Source organism: Periplaneta americana, chromosome 8 (genome assembly GCF_040183065.1).
Source record: "Periplaneta americana isolate PAMFEO1 chromosome 8, P.americana_PAMFEO1_priV1, whole genome shotgun sequence".
Taxonomy (NCBI): Eukaryota; Metazoa; Arthropoda; class Insecta; order Blattodea; family Blattidae; genus Periplaneta; species Periplaneta americana.
In genome coordinates, this window is record NC_091124.1 from 114,803,324 (window position 1) to 114,818,807 (window position 15,484).

At 37.0% G+C, this 15,484-nt stretch overlaps 1 protein-coding gene across 10 annotated transcripts in view; it reads right to left on the minus strand.

The window, feature by feature from the left end:
- LOC138704966 (uncharacterized) overlaps window positions 1-15,484 on the minus strand; it is an 83,621-nt gene that overhangs the window by 37,190 nt on the left and 30,947 nt on the right. For 2 of the 10 annotated variants that reach the window (XM_069833443.1, XM_069833444.1), the window contains exon 1: window positions 6,351-6,476. The exons of the other annotated variants lie outside the window; for them this stretch is intronic. In XM_069833443.1, coding sequence (XP_069689544.1) covers window positions 6,351-6,448 — 98 coding nt within the window. In that variant the 5' untranslated portion in view covers window positions 6,449-6,476. Of the gene's footprint in view, window positions 1-6,350; window positions 6,477-15,484 lie in introns of those variants that run through there. 10 annotated transcript variants of the gene reach the window in all.

Genomic DNA, 15,484 nt, shown 5'->3' on the forward strand with positions numbered 1-15,484 from the left:
CTTTGTACTGACTAAGTGATCATTCAACTTCACATGAAGTAATGGGTACATATTTAAACTTGCAAAAATATTCTGGTGTCTATTCAATTTGAAATACTTAGGTACTACCTTCACCTAGCACTCTGTTAATAACACTGATTGTCTTGAATTTCTTCAAACTGGAAGAGAGCTTATCCTTCACTGCAGCTCCAACCGGCCCTTGTAGACTTTCCAAAGTGACTACAGAATGAATAACATCAAGACTGTCTGAGAGTTTGGACGAAGATGTCTCCAAAAATTTATTGGCAATGCATAAATGTGAAAAATTGCACTGGATGTAGGCAATATCATTTTTAAACTTTACATCACTAAATGATAGCTTTGCTGTTTTTACAGAAACTGCATCTTGAGAATCAAAATGCTGGAGAACTTGTTTCACAGAATCAAAATTCTTCACGTAGTAGCCTACAGCATCAATCCATCTTCCCCACCTAGTTAAGATTGGATGAGGAAAGAGTGGAAGCTCAGGAAACAGTTCTTTGAATTTATCAACTCTGTTGTAAGCCTTTAAAAATACTTTCTTTGTATTCGAAATTAGTGTGTCATCTTTAGAAAATTTAGATGGAACCTGTTCTACTATGCAATGGAATGCATGATCAAGACATGTGAGATGTAACATTTTAGGATCTAAAGCTTGCAAAGCTGTGGCAGCTTTGGACATACATGGTGCTACATCCATCACAAGAAGGAAGACATTGCTGTATTTCACCCCATTGGGCCATAAAAGTCCCATTGCATCATTAAATAATTTAGCAATATTTTGGTGGTTGCATTTTGGTAACACCAACAACACAGGCTTACTCACTTCATTATCTTTCAACACGCCCACCTATAACATTTCCAATATGTCTTTCCTGTACATCAGTTGTCTCATTAACCCTAGAAAGCTAACGTGCTACATCAGGAGCATTAAAGCTAACGTGTAGTCATTTTGACGACAATTTTTTCTTGCATTGAAGAAAGAGGTTTATTTGTATTCTATAATTGCTAATGTAATATTTTTGTTCCTTACAGTATTATAAACATACAAAATATTCCTGACACTCTTAACATCCATATTTACATTCAAAACAGCACATTGTTTGGTGTTCACCACATACTGCTCTGGAACACTTGTAGCAAAATACTTTCGTCATTCTCCGTCTCTTGCTTGGACAGAAGGCGCAGATCTTGCGTTTTCTTGATTCCTGGGCTTCTGGTTCATCCACAGGCATGTTCACATGAAGTATTTCTGCCATGGACAAACGTAGCAAGCGCGGTAAGTTGCGCATTCCAAGGCAATGTATCACCCATGAATTCGTAAGTGCAGAGTGAAGTTCCTTTCCAAACTGACGCCTAGTCAATGGTTTTTCTTTATTGCTGACCTTGTTGTGTGTGTAAATCACATAACTGTTCACTAGAGCGATATTGACCATTCCATAAAAGACGCAAAGCGGCCATCTTCTTGTCTTTCTGCTGCAAGTCATCTGATTGCACATTTGGCCCAATGTGTCCACTGCGCCTTTTGTTGAGTTGTAAAACTCGATGATGTCCGTTTTTTTGGAAGTTGGGTTAATGGATGCTGTGTCGTGAGTTGTCGAAAGCAGCAACACTACATTGTTAGGTTTTGTTTTGTAGGATACAGGAGTTTTTTCTTGATCGAAACAGAACATTGACGTTCCCACTTTCCTAGTCTTATGGTTGAGTAATTCGGGTGGAATTTCCCACTTATTTTTGCGTAGAGTGCCCACTATTGTCAAATTATAAGGAGTTTTCAGGAGCTCAGATGCTAGAGGAATCGACGTGAACCAGTTGTCCAGTGTTATGTTGCGGTTGGTACCATAAACACTCCTGGTGTGGGCCTTTACAAAGAAGTCTGCCAACGGTTGATTTGCAGGAGCAGTGTTCTTGCCTAGATAAGGCATTGCATCGAACATGTACTTAGTACCATTGTCACATACCATAAAAATTTTGATGCCATACTTTGATGGTTTGTTAGGGATGTACATTTTAAAAGGACATCGCCACCTGAAGGCTAGAAGTTGTTCATCAATTGTAAGGAAAGAGCCAGGCTTGTACGATTCCCTACAGGCAGCTATAAACTGTTCCCAGATCTCCCTTATTGGAGCAAATTTGTCTGTTTGCCTTCTTTCAAGTCTGGTTGTGTGGTCATCGAAACGCAAACATTCACAAAGGAAGTCGAACCTATCACAACTCATTGTCGCTTTATATCTCATCCCACAGTATTCTGAATCAAACAATTCCTTTGATGGTAAGTGGTTATTCTTCTGAACTGCAGACAATATCAGAATACTTAGAAATGCATCAAATTCTTCTACACTGAGCTCAGATACAGTTGCGTTTTGAACACTATAATTCGTACGTTTAGTTGCAATTTTTTCATTTGTGTGCTGAATTATTTTTGACGCATTATCTGAGTAAAAAATAAGGAAAATGCATCTTTCGGCAAGTCCACATTTCTAACGTCAGCTTTTGGTCCTTGTCGAACATGTATAATATTTCTAGCTGCTGAACGAGTATTCGGTGGCTTCGAAGAAATTGCAGACCAACGATGCCCATTTTTCCCAACCAGTCCAGTTTTACTGCATACAATGATGTTTGGGTGAGCTGCTTGACTATGGATTCCTGCTTGCGGTTGTGAATTATCAGTATCAGATGTTTGAACTGTATGATCTATTTCTTCAGCAGACTATTCCACTTCATCAGAGCTGGAGTCTATAGAATGATGTATTGTCTTTTCGCTAAGAGGGTCAAAAGTTGGATCAATATCAGAGTTGTCGTCTGTCAACACAATATCATTTTCTGTATTATCCTCACTTTTACTACAACTATTGCCATTCTCACCAATTTCTTCCTCTTCCTCTAGCCATTTTATGATTTTCTTTTCTGTATAAATTTCTTCCGTAGATGCCATTCTATACAAATTACACTTCACAATATTAAGATGTATTAGTTTCAGTACCTACATAGAGAGATGGAAAGAATATTTGTAAACTTTACAGATAACAGACAGTAAAACAAAATATATAACTTCCGCCGAGCAGTCCAATATACTTACGATAAAGCTAATGCTTCGTCAGAATGACTACGCAGCACCAATAACCAATTTACAACACAACAATTAAACACGACTGATATCACTCTCGCCGTAGCTCAAGACCAACTGAAGGTACACAAGGCGCCAAGCTCCTCACATAATGAGAAGTGGTGGGGGGAGAGATTTTATATTTAAGCGTCGTCATTTTGACGAAGCGTTAGCTTTCTAGGGTTAATTGAGACCCAAATGGGATCATCAGCACCAATTTACAAACGAATAAGAGTTGATTGTTTCCATATATAAGCCAGGTACATAGTTCTTTCTGATTGTAGATTCAGTTTCATGTGTATATTTCTCAAGGAACTTACACAGCACTGGATTTTTTAATTTCCAAATAGGGATATCAGCACAAACTACAGCACAGCCCAGATCACTTGCAAACTGAGATTTCTGAGGTCCTGGATGTTTCTGACTTGAGGTTCAGCGAGTAACAACTGCTTTTAAGATGTGCTCTTCGAAGCATGGGCCCAATGACGTGACGTAGATAAGTGTTGCAGGACTTGAAAAACATTGAGAACAGGGCACATTCTTCTCACAAACCTTTCCATCTCTGTTGTCAGATTCCTCTATGTAATGCTTTAACTTTACATAGAGTGAGGTTTTCTCCGTCTACATATTTTAGTGCAATATTTAACTTGAAAATTAAAAAAAATAAATGCTGAGGTCACGCAACACGAAGTTATTGTTCAATCTACACACACCAGCTAACTGCAACTAACTGACGCTTCACTCGATTACGTGGCATGGCTTGGACACACAGTGGCTGGGGACAGAGCGGTTCGGTTCGAAGCAGTTACTGTGACGTCATTACTCGGTTGAACCGAGTACAAATTTGTGGTGGCAGATTTAAAATTTAGATAGATTGAGTCGATTTTAGAACGTACTTTGAAAGTGAAACCAAGCGTGTTTTAAAAGCGTTGTGGTAAAGCTCTTTCGTTTAGCCAATTGACGAGAAAAAAGTGCTTCTCTTCATTACAAAATGGCGGTTGCAAATTTCATTTGCGTGATTACAACTATTTGCGGAGTTATTTTGTATGAAAGGCCTATTTAACTTTCAGTGTTGTTATATATGACAGACGAAATAAAATTGATAAAATAATTTATAATACTAACAGCTAATAAATTAACATGTGCGGTAAACGTTAAACACTACAGCTAAGTAAAAAAGAAGATAGATAGAAAGAAACAGGCTCCATGAAGCGCTGCCTAAAACACTTAATAATAACACAGAATTATATACTATTATGGAAAGTGGATAAAATAATCAATAAAACGTGGAATCTTAACCTGAAGAACATAATGTTTATCTATTTTATAACATTACTATCCTTTACTACAACCATGTTCTCTTTGGTGAATATTATTGATAAATTAAAGTAATTAGGTAACATAATTCGTAGAAATAAATACAAATAAAATGATGACTGATGAGGTAATACAAATCCAATAAACACAAATAGAAGAAAAATATAATGCACTTCCTTTTTTAACATATTTTAATATTAATCAAACATTCTAATATGATTATGATAATAATAATAACAACAACAATACTTATGGCTTTTAAGGAACCCGGAGGTTCGTTGCCGCCCTCACATAAACCCGCCATCGGCCCCTATCCTGAGCAAGGTTAATCCAGTCTCTATAATCATATCCAACCTCCCTCAAATACATTTCAATATTATCCTCCCATTTACGTCTCGGCCTCCCCAAAGGTCAATTTCCTCCGGCCTCTCAACTAACACTCTACATGCATTTCTGGATTCGCCCATACATGCTATATGCCCTGCCTATCTCAAACATCTGGATTTAATGTTCCTAATTATGTCAGGTGAAGAATAAAATGCATGCAGTTCTGCGTTATGTAACTTTCTCTATTCTCCTATAACTTTATCCCTCTTAGCCCCAAATATTTTGCTGAGCATCTTATTCTCAAACACCCTTAATCTCTGTTTCTCTCTCAAAGTAAGAGTCCAAGTTTCACAACCATATACAAGAACCGGTAATATAATTGTTTTATAAATTCTAACTTTCAGCTTTTCTGAGAGCAGACTGGATGATAAAAGCTTCTCAAACGAATAATAAAATGCATTTCCCATATTTATTCTGAGTTTAATTTCCTCCCGAGTGTCATTTATATTTGTTACTGTTGCTCCAAGATATTTGAATTTTTCCAGCTCTTGAAAGGATGAATTTCCAACTTTTATATTTCCATTTCGTACAATATTCAGGTCACGAGACATAATCATATACTTTGTCTTTTCGGGATTTACTTTCACAACTATCTCTTTACTTGCTTCAAGTAAAATTCCCGTGTTTTCCCTAATTTTTTGTGGATTTTCTCCTAATATAGTCACATCATCCGCATAAACAAGGAGCTGATGTAACTCGTTGAGTTTCATACTTTCTCTGTTATCCTGGACATTAAGAATAATATTATTATTATTATTATTATTATTATTATTATTATTATTATTATATAATATTATTATTATTGTTGTTGTTATGTACAGTAATATGTTCAAACTGTCAGTGTTCATTAGGCCCACTTGACAGGTCATATAATAGGATGAACTCCTCTTCAATACTAGAGGCCTTTCAGCCTGCCTTGGGGTTAAGGAAATAATTTGTCCTGCAGCAGAAAATATTTAAATACAACAGTACCTACGTTGTCTGCTAGAATTAAGTAAAACACGTGAACTCTGTTTGAACTGACCGGTAACGTCTACGGTTAACCGAGTAACTTCGGTGCTCCGCTGCCAAGCACATAAACCGATAGAACTGAGTAACTCAACAGTTCTACTCGCTCTGTCCCCAGCTCTAGTGTTCATCATGTGACTAACAGTTAATAACAATAATAAGGCTAATAAATAAAAAAAATCACTTCTGAATTACAGGAGAAGTCAGGAATTTTAATTTGTTCCTAGAAGTGTGATGATGCTCATTTAAGTAGCACATGATTATGTAACAGTTAATAACAATAATTAGGCTAATTATAAGTCTCATTATGTAAAACTGCTTAAGTTAAAGAGAAGCTATGTTTATTATTTGTTATATCCTACTATTTTATACTTAATTGCATTTATGAGAGAGATACATGCTGCAAAACATGCCTTTATTTTTTTTTTTTGTATGAGTGTAACACATTATCTATTACTGAAGAACAGTTTAATTCATCTTGCAGTGATAGGCTAATAGAGTTCATTTTGCTCACCCCTTCTTTTTCACCGCTTCTGCCTGCAGAATAGATTCATTGGAACCCGTGAGTGCTTTGTAGCACGTAGAGTCTTTCACGTGCTCTGATCTTGACATCCCTGCAATATGTCTTCCCTGTACAACAGTTTTCTCGTCAATTGAGACCCAAATGGATCATCAGCACTTATTTCCAAACGAATAGAGTTGATTGTTCCATATATGTCAGGTACATTGTTCTTTCTGATTGTAGATTCATCTGGCACAGTTTCACGTGTGTATTTCTCAAAAAACTTACACGGCACTGGACTTTTTAATTTCCAAATAGGGATATCAGCACAAACCATAGCATGGCACAGATTACTTGGAAACTGAGATTTCTGAGGTCCTGGGTGTTTCTGAGCTTGAGGTTCAGTGAGTAACAACCGCTTTTGAGATGTGGTCTTCGAACTTCGAAACACGGGCCCGATGATGTGATGTGACATGGATAAGTGTTGCAGGACTTGAAAATAGGGCACATTCTTCTTACAAACCAAGCAAAAAAGTACCTTTCCATCTGTGAAAAAATTGTCAACTTGTCTGTGTAATGCTTTAACTTTACACAGAGTGAGGTTTTCTCCTTCAGCATCTTTTGGTACAATATTTAACTTGAAATTAAAAAAAAAAAAAAAAGTGCTGAGGTCACACAACACAAAGTTATTGTTCAATCTACACACGCCAACTAACTGATGCTTCACTCGATGACATGGCATGGCTTGGACACATAGTAGCAATGTGTGCATCACCTGACCAACAGACGCGCAGTCGCAAGTGACCGACGGACGGGCAGTGAGATTCAAGACAGAAAACCTTTTGACTGTCTTGCGCAAGGTCATACACTTCTAGGATATACAGGTATGTTGTAAAATGAATAAAATTGCAACTAAGCACGGAAATATTAATAAATATGTAAAAATATGTACTTAATAGTAAAATATGTGAGAATCTGTACTTAAGAACAAAATATGTAAATATATGTACGTACTTTCAAATTTACGTTTTTAGGCTCTAATTGGCATGAAACTCCAACATATCACAGATCTTGTATCCTAATTTTAATAGAAAAAACGTGTAATTACATAATTATCCGGGCCCTGGTAATCATGTTAATTTTGAATACAGAAGTTAATATATTAAAAAGTATTGAATGCTGCATAGTAATTTACATTATGGAAAAAAAAAAACTAAATTAATAATTTTATTGAAGCATTTCACTTTAATTCCATGTTTTAAATTGTAAAGAAATGTGGCATTTTTGTCAGTTTTCTTGTAGCTTCCTGAATTTTATTTTCTATATACAATTTTACATCAGAAGCAGGGGCAGCCTGTCCTTGTATGCTACATTGCTACAACACAATGATAATTTTTGTTCAAATAATGTATTTGTCATACCATAGTATTTGCTCTGTCATATGACAATTTCTCGTGCTTATGTTCATGACACGTTATAGAGTGTTTAATCTTTGCTATTCGCTCTTTGGTGCCTCAGGGGATTTGTTGTGCTACTGAGAACTCTACATGAGAATGAAGACAATTATGCGCATGTGCGAAGCTGAAATCACTTCTCTGGTTGGCTGTTTTACGCGGGAAAGTGCTGTAGTCAGTTTCAGCAAGACACAGCTTGGAGATTGCAAAAGTAAAGCGTAATGAAAGATTGCTTGTTTGTGAAACTTGGAACTATTTACAATGTATTTGGTAATTCAAGTATCCGATTGCTGCTGCCATCTACCTGTTTGCCAGCAAGCGACGGAAAATGGAATCCCAGAAAATTGAAGCCAAGGAAGTATGTGACCATATAATTCAGGAAGCTATTCACCGTTTCGTCTTTAAGCTACCTAGATGCAACAAAATTGATAAACAGCAAAATGTTTCACAATTTTTCGCATATTTTCCTGAACGCGAACTTGAAGTTGCTGTCAACAGCTATACTGTACTCAACAAAAGAATGTTAAATACACAACTTGGAGTTCTGTGCTGAAGACCCAACTTCCGAAATACAGATGGCTGTTCAATTGTTACAATACATAGTCTCCAACAATTTACAGGATCCATTCTGTGAAGTGACGAAGTTGTTAAATATTTTGGTTACAACACCAATGACCACTGCTGAGCCAGAAAGATATTTTTCTTGCTTAAAACGCATAAACACGTTTTTAAGGAACACTATGTCCCAGGATCGTCTCACTGCTCTTGCACAGATGACTTTTGTGTCATCAAAGTAGGAGAACTATGCAATAAGATGTTACGAATCGCATGAGAGGTATATCTTAAGGCTTAAGGAAGTACGAATAGGGTTCCAGATGACTGCTGATGTTTTAAGTATGTTTAGTGTCTACTTAAAAAATATGTTTATACAGCTGTCTGTGCCGTTAAAGAGAATATCCGCTATTGGAGAGGTATTTCCCATAAGAACATATGTAACTCTACAGGAAAATTTCAAAGTGTCCGTAATTGAGAGGTGTCCGCTATTCAGAAGTGTCCATTAAGAGAAGTTTCACTGTATCAGTTTTCATTTCCGAAAGAATTTTCTTAGTGACGTCACCTAGATGACATCGAAAAGTGTCCCAACCAGGAGAGCCAGCTGCCGAAGTAAAACACCTAAGCCATGTTGCCACATTGTCTGCATCGTATTAGATACAGTATCTCCATTCATCCACTCTTTAACTTGAACTCTGATATGAATCCCTTGAGATAATTTAATTTTTGCCATGGTTTTTCTTTTGAAGATAGCACACGATGGTAATTTCCTCTCATCCACAGTTACTGCTAACATCACTGTGCAGCTGATTTTCTCTCAACCATTTATATGTACTAGTACACTGCTTTCTCCCTTCTTAGCGATTGTTGTTATTTGCCATGTCAAAGGAGACAGGAGTTTGATCCGCTTTGCCTATTTGTGACAAATTGTTCTTATTCTTCCTCATATTCAGTGAAACTGTTGGTCATATTTCTTGCGATTTCACATGCTTTGTATTGCAACATTTTATGTGAAACACCAACTCCATTATTATGCAACTTAGTTACATATTCCAATAGTTCATGTTTAATAGCTGGGTACTTGCCACTTTTCTTGATTTGTTTGGCATTTCCAAAAATGCCTGTTTCTGTTTTCGTCAATTACGCACATTGCATTCAGAAACTGAAAACTCTCGACTGGTGGCCCTATTTCCATGAACTTCTGCAAATGTAATTTACCTTTAACATGAAATTTGCTGAGTAACTTATATTTACACTTACCAGGGTTCATTGTAACCACAGAATACAAATGAAGGAAGCAACACTACAAGGGACAACAATCGACATTATTCTGCTTATGGTAGGTACTGAAAGTTTTTAAACTATAAGAATCAATCACATTCTGTTGTAGCATTTTAAAAAGAACCAATTGTAATAAATTAACGCTTTGTTTTAAGGTATTTAAACATGAGAAGTGCAGCCAACATTGCGATTGTATATTACCACAGGTAGCAATTGAAAATGTAATGTGTACATTACGCTGACATCTTTTTCCTACATATTACTGACAAAAATTGGGGTGTGTACATTATGCGAGTATGTATGGTAGGTTTGAAGTTACTTGGAAACTGGTCTTCAGTGAGTGTATAACAGAAGCAATTAGTAAGTTTCAGAGCTATTAGAACTCACTTGGATGGCACCAAAATTGTGTAAATACAGCTGCCTGCTATAGGAAGCTTGTTGATCTGCCACTTTGGATAATACTAAATTCTTCTGAAAATCCAGAGATAAATTTAGCATATCTGGGTCATTATATCTTACAGCATCAAAAAATGTTTTGGCTTGAAGTCTCTATGTTCTTTTAGAAGAAATTATCTACTTTCTTAGTCTTCTTTCTAAGTTGCTCACTTAAATGAATACAATTTGAGCACGAACATCATAAAGCAAAAATATTCCTAAAAAAATTGGTTCATTTATAAGTCAACTGTGGCTTGATTGTAGTACAGTATATTGTTAATAACTACACTACTCCACTACATTGTTCCAACTCCATTTTCAAACATTCTACTGGAAAGTGTTTAGAAATTTTGGCACTGTCTATTAAATTTCCCTGTGGAAATGTCTAAGTAGAGATGAACTTGGCTTGTAGAATGGCTCTCAAGTTTTAATTCAGAATTCTACCACCATATGGTAGTACCTGAATGACATGGTTACGTTTCTCTATGCGACATCACAGAAACGTAACCATGTCAATCAGGTACTATCATCGTGTGGTAGATGAAAGAAACTCACTGTCCGATATTACCCGATGTCCGATACTACCCGACTCTCCCCTACTGTTGCTATTTGGCTATAAAGAGATTGTTTTTTTACGTTCTAAAAAGTTTCAAATGAGTGGACTGATGCCTTTTTCAAAATTTTCAAAATGAAACCATAAATACTGCATTTATCTTTTCATAAAACAATATTGAACACTAAATGAACAGAACATGTAGCATCTTATATGTGTTTGAAATTATATTACTTCAAAATATAATATAAAAAATGAAAAGTTACTTAATTTTATTTTAACAAAAAGTTCATTCAATGTCTTCCCCATCCTTAGTCATAGAAGGGTAAGTGCTTATCTAGAATGTACTTTTTTAATTGAACGATGCCCTTAATTTTCTTTCTGTTTATTGGAAACTTATCATTGTATGCCTTTTCAGTTGGTAAAGATATGACGTCCTGTTTAGCTATTTTAAAGTGATGAAATGTCAGTCTGCCAATAATTTCATAGTTCTTCAATACACCTTCAAATGAAGCTTTCAGACATAGAGTACTTCGAAATCTGAAACTCTACTATATCCTTTTTTGGAATTTTCTTTTGAAAATCCATCCACCATTACTAACACCATTTATTATCATTGCGAGTAAGCACAAACGGACACACAGCATCAAAAAATAACTTCTCCATGGGCCTGATATTGGTCTCCACCGAATAAAGACCTACACAAGTATTTTCTGGGAGCTTTGCACTCTGACAATGTTCGCAGGCTGTAACATAATTGCATACAAAAAATCTCATCTTGGGTCAAAAGAAATCCTTGGTCATTCTGTGAGTGTGTTAGTCATCCCCAAATGTGCTCCCAAAGTAGAATCATGAAAATAGTGGTATATCATAGCTTTTAACGCCTCTGATACAAATACTCTGCTCCTTTTAGCTTTACGAGGACAATACATTAATAATCCCCTTTCCACTTTGAAATTCCTAACAGCAGAATCTTGATTGGAAATCTTAGAGATAATGTTCATGCACTCAGCATCCTTGCCCTGATGTTCCTTGAGGCTCTCAAAGGTAGCTGGTACTTGAGATAAGAGGTTAACTGGGAGGAGAATTTCCCTTTCTCTCTCCAGATCGCCTTGACCACTCTAAAAACCATGTTACATGAAACGCCTCACACAGCATATTGGGTACATCTACCAAGTCAGATGTAAAAGGTGATTACGGATTTGAGAAATATGGTGCAGTGGAAACAAGCAGAACTAAAACAAGGCTGAATATTAATTAATATATAATTCATCAATATCAAGACAACTGGCTTCACCATGTCAAGTGTATGTCTAGAACAAGGATTCCTTGAGTGATCTTGAACTACTGACCAACAGGGAAAAGATCATTGAGTCACCCTGTGAAGGGATCGTGGAAAAACTTTTGTAGACCGAAACAGTAATTCTAGGACTATCACCTGTTAAGAAGATGATAATAAAACATGATTAAATGAAAAATACAAATAAGTACAAATATAATATATACAAGAAGATAACAGTAATAATTAATTGAACAATATTAACAAAATAAATATGAATGACAAGAAAAGTGTAATGGTCGATATGCACAGAACTTTCCGAAAACTGTATTCGACATTTACTACATACAAATTCAATATCAACTATTAGCTCGTAATAAAGAAAAAAAAGTATATATGTCTGTACAGTATTACAACCCTTTTAGTACCAAGTAGGTAATCAAGATGAGTATTCTTATTAATTTCTCATACAAAATGTCTAAACATTACCACTAGGCGAATCTCAAACTACGGTACCCTGTATTTCCGTTCCCAATCTGGAACATTTTAAATGATCAACTTAGTACTCGCTCCTGAATATCTATCTTCCTTGTATCGAACTTGCCAATATCTGTCTCCCTTGCCAGTGAACTGAGTGCGTCCCCCATACTAGCGAACTTCCGAGTGAGTGTAACTGACAGTTTAGCTATCCATAAAGACTGTTTTTCCCTCCACTCGCTTACCATATATCTATGCTACTAAGATGTAAGGATATGGCAGGAATGCTGGTTGGAAAAAATGGCGTTGATGGATGTGGGTTGACCTCGCTGACTGAGTCAGCATACACGGCTTACTCTCCCACACTTTCCTGAATTTCAGGTGGTGGCTGCATCACACCGATTGCAAATTCCAGGTTCTACAGACGTCCAGCACATACTCGAATTTCTTCCATCCCATGCTTTCCCAGCATTCAGGTTAGGCCAATTATAGGCACGAGGCATGACCACTCTATCCGAGAGCCTAAAAGTCCTCAGGCAACCAGATCCAATTGGTGTATGATTGTTCTGCTGACTGCCAGTTCCAGAAGAATACAGGTTCTCAACTGACCCACATCTGCTTCTGAGGATCACCCATCCTCAAGTGGTAGACCACATGATGACTTCCTCTGCAGACAATGACTCATTACCACCATTGGTCAGCTTCAAAGGACCACACGTCCTCAACCGACCTACCAACAGCATCGCAGAATAATATATGTTACGTGCTCATCTTCTGCTCAACCCCTGCATGCTAGGCCACAATCTCCCTGAAATCATCCAGGATTCCGCGCGTTGAGAATCATAACGACTAGGCTACCACAAAAATAGAGACCAGGTGTCCCCAGCATCCTCCCGATGAACCAGTTGTGATCAGATAAGTGCCCGCCCGTCGAATCCTCGCATAGTAGAAATTAGATGCCGACGTACCACCAGCGTAGATGAAGCGCATTTACATAACAAGGCATATTATGGAAAAGGATCACTAAGGTACATATTTGGATGGGGCAGAGGTATAGAAGAATAAAGCAGCTTACATTCTGTATAAAATCACATACTAATTACTGTACAGAACTACACAAAACTAAATACATGAAGGACAAATATAATGAATAAAATACAACTAATGGGGGCAACTGCCCCTGGATTCGGAAGTTCTAGATTCGCTTGAGGTTCGTCAGAGGCCACTCAAACTCCTTTCTCTGTACTAATCTCAAGTGTGTAACATGAGCTTTTCATATTCGGCAGCCAGATAATGACAACACAGAACCATAACTGGAGAAAGAAATTTAGATATGGTTAGGGGTTGGGACCACCTAAACATCAATTTAAGGGACAGTTGGTTCGAGGCAGAACTTCGAGGAAAACTTCTGACTCACCCAATCTCCTACCTGAAATGTATGAGGACGATTGGCATTAAACCTAGTTGCGACCTTTGTCGTCGCTTATTGTGAATGGTGCTGTGCCACTGATCCAATGACAATCCAGTAGTTTGCGCTATAAGACACAATATAAAACCTCGATCACCTACTAAAATCAGACTATAGGTCTCGATAACTTCCATAAAATATTTCATTAACTGTGCCGGATCCTTGCCGTCTACAATGTCCAGATTCTTAAGAAAATCTAAATATGTCTTAACGTGGCACTGATTCACATTAGACGACAAAACCTCCTTCTCAGTAACAGGTAGATTTCTATCTACACTCATTGACGCTCCCCCAGGGCCAACCAGACCCTCAACAACCTGTACCTGGTATGTCAGGTTCCAAACCCACACTTCGCGGCTTTTCAATATTAATCTGAGTCGAGACTGACTTCTTCGACTCTAAAACTGTAGAAGTTTCCGAACTTAAACCTTGCATGGTATGCTTATCTTCTAAGTTCGTCCTCAACTTGGTTCCCGAACGGCATAAATACTATCAGGATCCAAGGTCTTCAAGTACTGAGAAAATCGAGACACTAACTCTCGCTTCTTGTCTTCCGTCGATAATCCCACACCTTGGATGAATATATAATAGGATGCGAAACTTAATGAGTTTCCCGTAACACATATTAGAGGCACTGTTGTAGAAATTGATCTTGCTACCACCCGTTGGGGGGAGGGGCGTTATTACATCTAGCAGCGCACCAAGTAGCGAAAAGAGTAATTACTCCATGCATTTAGCGGCGCACCTGGTGACGAAAATGTTAAACTGTACAGAACTTATTCCCTCCCACCCTCATCGATATTCAAAACTAATCAAATTTAAAATAAAACATTTACATTTTTATTCCTCACAGCATCTTCTACTGAAAATTCTTACTGGAGCCAACAGGAAGATAAAAGAGACGATCTATTTTACACTACCCACTGAAAATATAACCAGACAGAGACAAAAAATAAAGCAAAAGGTTAGATAATTGGGATTGTATTCTTTGGGTATTTATTGTACAGCGCAATAGAAAAGTCTGCAAGAACTACTTAGTTCAATTTATTATATTACTATTACTTTACAATACATTCAACAACACTATTTTTACAACGTCCATAAACATCACAGTTTAACACTCACTGCTTATACACACGTATCACTTTATGTTCACTTATTAGCAAGTTCCTGTCTGCCATCTTGTCTCCTTGAGCAATATCTCGAACGGATAAATAGAGAACACTGGGTAATGTACCCAACACGTAGTTATAATGTTCACCACCTACGACGTTGGGCATTGATCATCTTATTTCAGCCCCCTGCCGTCAGATGGTGCTGACCACAGTTTTGCATCCTATTATATATTTATCCATGCCCACACACTGCAATTGCGAGACCAGTGTAGATTTGGCGAGGTTTCAACACCAACCGGTACTCATGAGAAAAAAATTATAACACCAGTATCAGAATTAATATCACTAAATCAATATCCAGCCCAACTAAATCAATTAAAGTTGATTAAATCCACTTTCCGTAAAAATATTGCAAGATGCAAGCAAGGTTGACCAAGTGGAATGTAATAAAACTACAAATACATTCCCAATATCCTATAATCAATTAAAATTTCGTAAAACTAAATTCACTAATCCAAAATACGTTCTCCAT